The sequence below is a fragment of the Alnus glutinosa genome, chromosome 1, assembly GCF_958979055.1.
Source record: "Alnus glutinosa chromosome 1, dhAlnGlut1.1, whole genome shotgun sequence".
Classification (NCBI taxonomy): Eukaryota; Viridiplantae; Streptophyta; class Magnoliopsida; order Fagales; family Betulaceae; genus Alnus; species Alnus glutinosa.
The window spans coordinates 11898637-11900934 of NC_084886.1; the positions used below are offsets into that span (position 1 = coordinate 11898637).

At 32.9% G+C, this 2298-nt stretch overlaps 1 protein-coding gene across 1 annotated transcript; it reads right to left on the bottom strand.

The window, feature by feature from the left end:
• Positions 1–203: 203 nt before the first annotated feature.
• On the bottom strand, positions 204–1336 carry LOC133869944 (uncharacterized). The gene is made up of 3 exons (XM_062307065.1): positions 1217–1336; positions 668–811; positions 204–338 (listed from the first exon to the last, which is right to left on the bottom strand). The coding sequence occupies exons 1-3, from the start codon at positions 1334–1336 to the stop codon at positions 204–206; spliced, it is 399 nt and encodes a 132-aa protein (XP_062163049.1).
• Positions 1337–2298: the final 962 nt, after the last annotated feature.

A 2298-nucleotide genomic window follows, 5' to 3' on the forward strand; every position in this document is an offset into this window, starting at 1 on the left:
CTCTTAATTTTAAATATAATGAAGAATTTAAAGTTGATGCATCTAACTGTGTACATGATTTTATATTATTTAAATTTTAAAAAAAACATGCTAATATTGACTTCGTGTGTGTATATATATATGCACAAACTTTAAATCTTTATCACGAGAAGAAATTGTAGAAATGAAAAATAACTTATTGTCATTGAAGATGATGCTCCATTTTACTCATCCATTACTTTGTCCTTGATAATTTCGGCGGCATTCTTGGTTGTTCCCCACACGCCCGAGACCGTACCCTTTGTTTTCTCTGTGATGGTTTCCGCTGTTTCAGATACTTTTTGAGTCATTTTGTTTACCTGGGCTCCCATGACACGCCACAACTTTTTATTAAAATATGTAGTCCGGAAGAAATCGAGCTCACATGCAAGCATATATATATATATACACACACATACATATGAACAAGAATTTCAACCAACTGATCAAGCAATTATAATCCATGGCAACATGTTATATATATATATATATATATATATATATATATATATGGAAATTAATATTTAAATTAACCCACCATGCATGCATATTAATTTCTATTTTATAATCTTTTAAATAATTGATAATTAGATGAAAGAAATGAATAGATGATACAAAAGTAGCTAGGTTTAATTAATTTAGGTCTTACACTTTGGGCAGTAGAGCTGGCCGTGTCCCTCAAGAATTCGCAGGTCTGCCTCACTTCTCTTGCCCCTTTGGTCACTGCCTCCGCTGCTTCAATGGTCCTCTCATGCGCATCTCCATCTGCTGCATCCTCGTTATCCTTCTTGCCCTGCAATACATATATATATATAAGTTATAACAAATTATATGTTCGTTAAAAAAAATGTTAAAACTATAATTTTTATACAACTTGTTGATACGTGTGATCGATCAGCATATGCGATTGAAGGGTACATGTTAAAAAACATTTAGTAGCTAATACGGATCGAATCATATAATTACATGTGTCAACGTACAAGTTGTAAAAGAGTTGTTTCTCTTATATTCCTCATGGGTCAATATTAATTTAGTAATCTAGTTGGACCCTTCTAGAACTGTAATAGCCAGATCAAGCTAGAACAGTAAAAATCTACCCCAAAAGCTGGTTAATTAGTTCTCTTATTTTCGTTCATCCAAAAAAGAAAAGGAAAGAAAGTGACAAAAACCCGAGATAATTAATATATATGAAACTCACTTGCAATGGCCTTGGTGCAGCAGTGACAAAAACCCGAGGGCTCCAAGCACTTGTAGTTGTGGCCACTCCGCTTGGGAGGCGTTCAGGAAGCTTTGCAATGAATCTTAAGGTTGACGACATCTCCTTAGTTTCTTATTTTCTCTTTTTTCTAATGGATATATTCCCAGTTCGATCGATTTATTCCTTATGCAAAAGATTGCAGTTTAACCATTTAGAGGGTCTTAATCTTGATTAGTTATAACTTATATATATATATATATAAATTAAGGTGGAGGAGGAAATAATCAAAGTAACATGTACGTGTTAGTCATGGAGAATTTTTCTGTCTTGTGTTTGCATTACTGCCTTAAACCGGGTTCTGTATTCCGGGTCTGCTGGTAGTTTCCCGGGATACTAGTCCATCCTCTATCTCTTCAAGTTGAGATCTTCCCTTTCCTAGCTTTAACGCTCATGCTTGATTAAAAGTAAAATGATCTTTTCTTTTTTCTTTTTTCGTGCAGGATAAATTCAATCTTATATATATATATACCTGAAACTATTCATGGATCAAAAATTATAATGTGAGTGCTATATATATATATATATATATATATCCTTAGTCAGGCCTGTTTGGTTAAACTTTGGACTGAGCTGGGCCTTGCAACATCCATAATTAGAGGGTCCAATCCAATTAAGAAGGCCGGCTTACCTTCTAATTTCACTCACGCTTTGCATTGACACCAACATTACATGGGATGAGTAATGTTATTTAATAGATCGAGACTACCATACGTCTGTCATATAATTTGATAATGTAATAGTAAAAGTCAGCACTTAAAAAAAAAAATCAATAATTAATTTGTTGTAAAATCAAAGAAAATAACAAGAAAAAAGATTGCAATATGTGAAAGTGAAACTAGTTCTTCATGAACTATATATGATTCTTCTCTATTATTGTGTGTTTTACAAAGTACCCAATACTCCCTTTTATAGACATAGAATCATAGTGGGAGGTTAAGGAATAGGAAAGGATAGGACATGAATTAAAAGGCTACATCAATGTATTACATGAATGTTATGGAATTCTAAAAGATGACATGAAT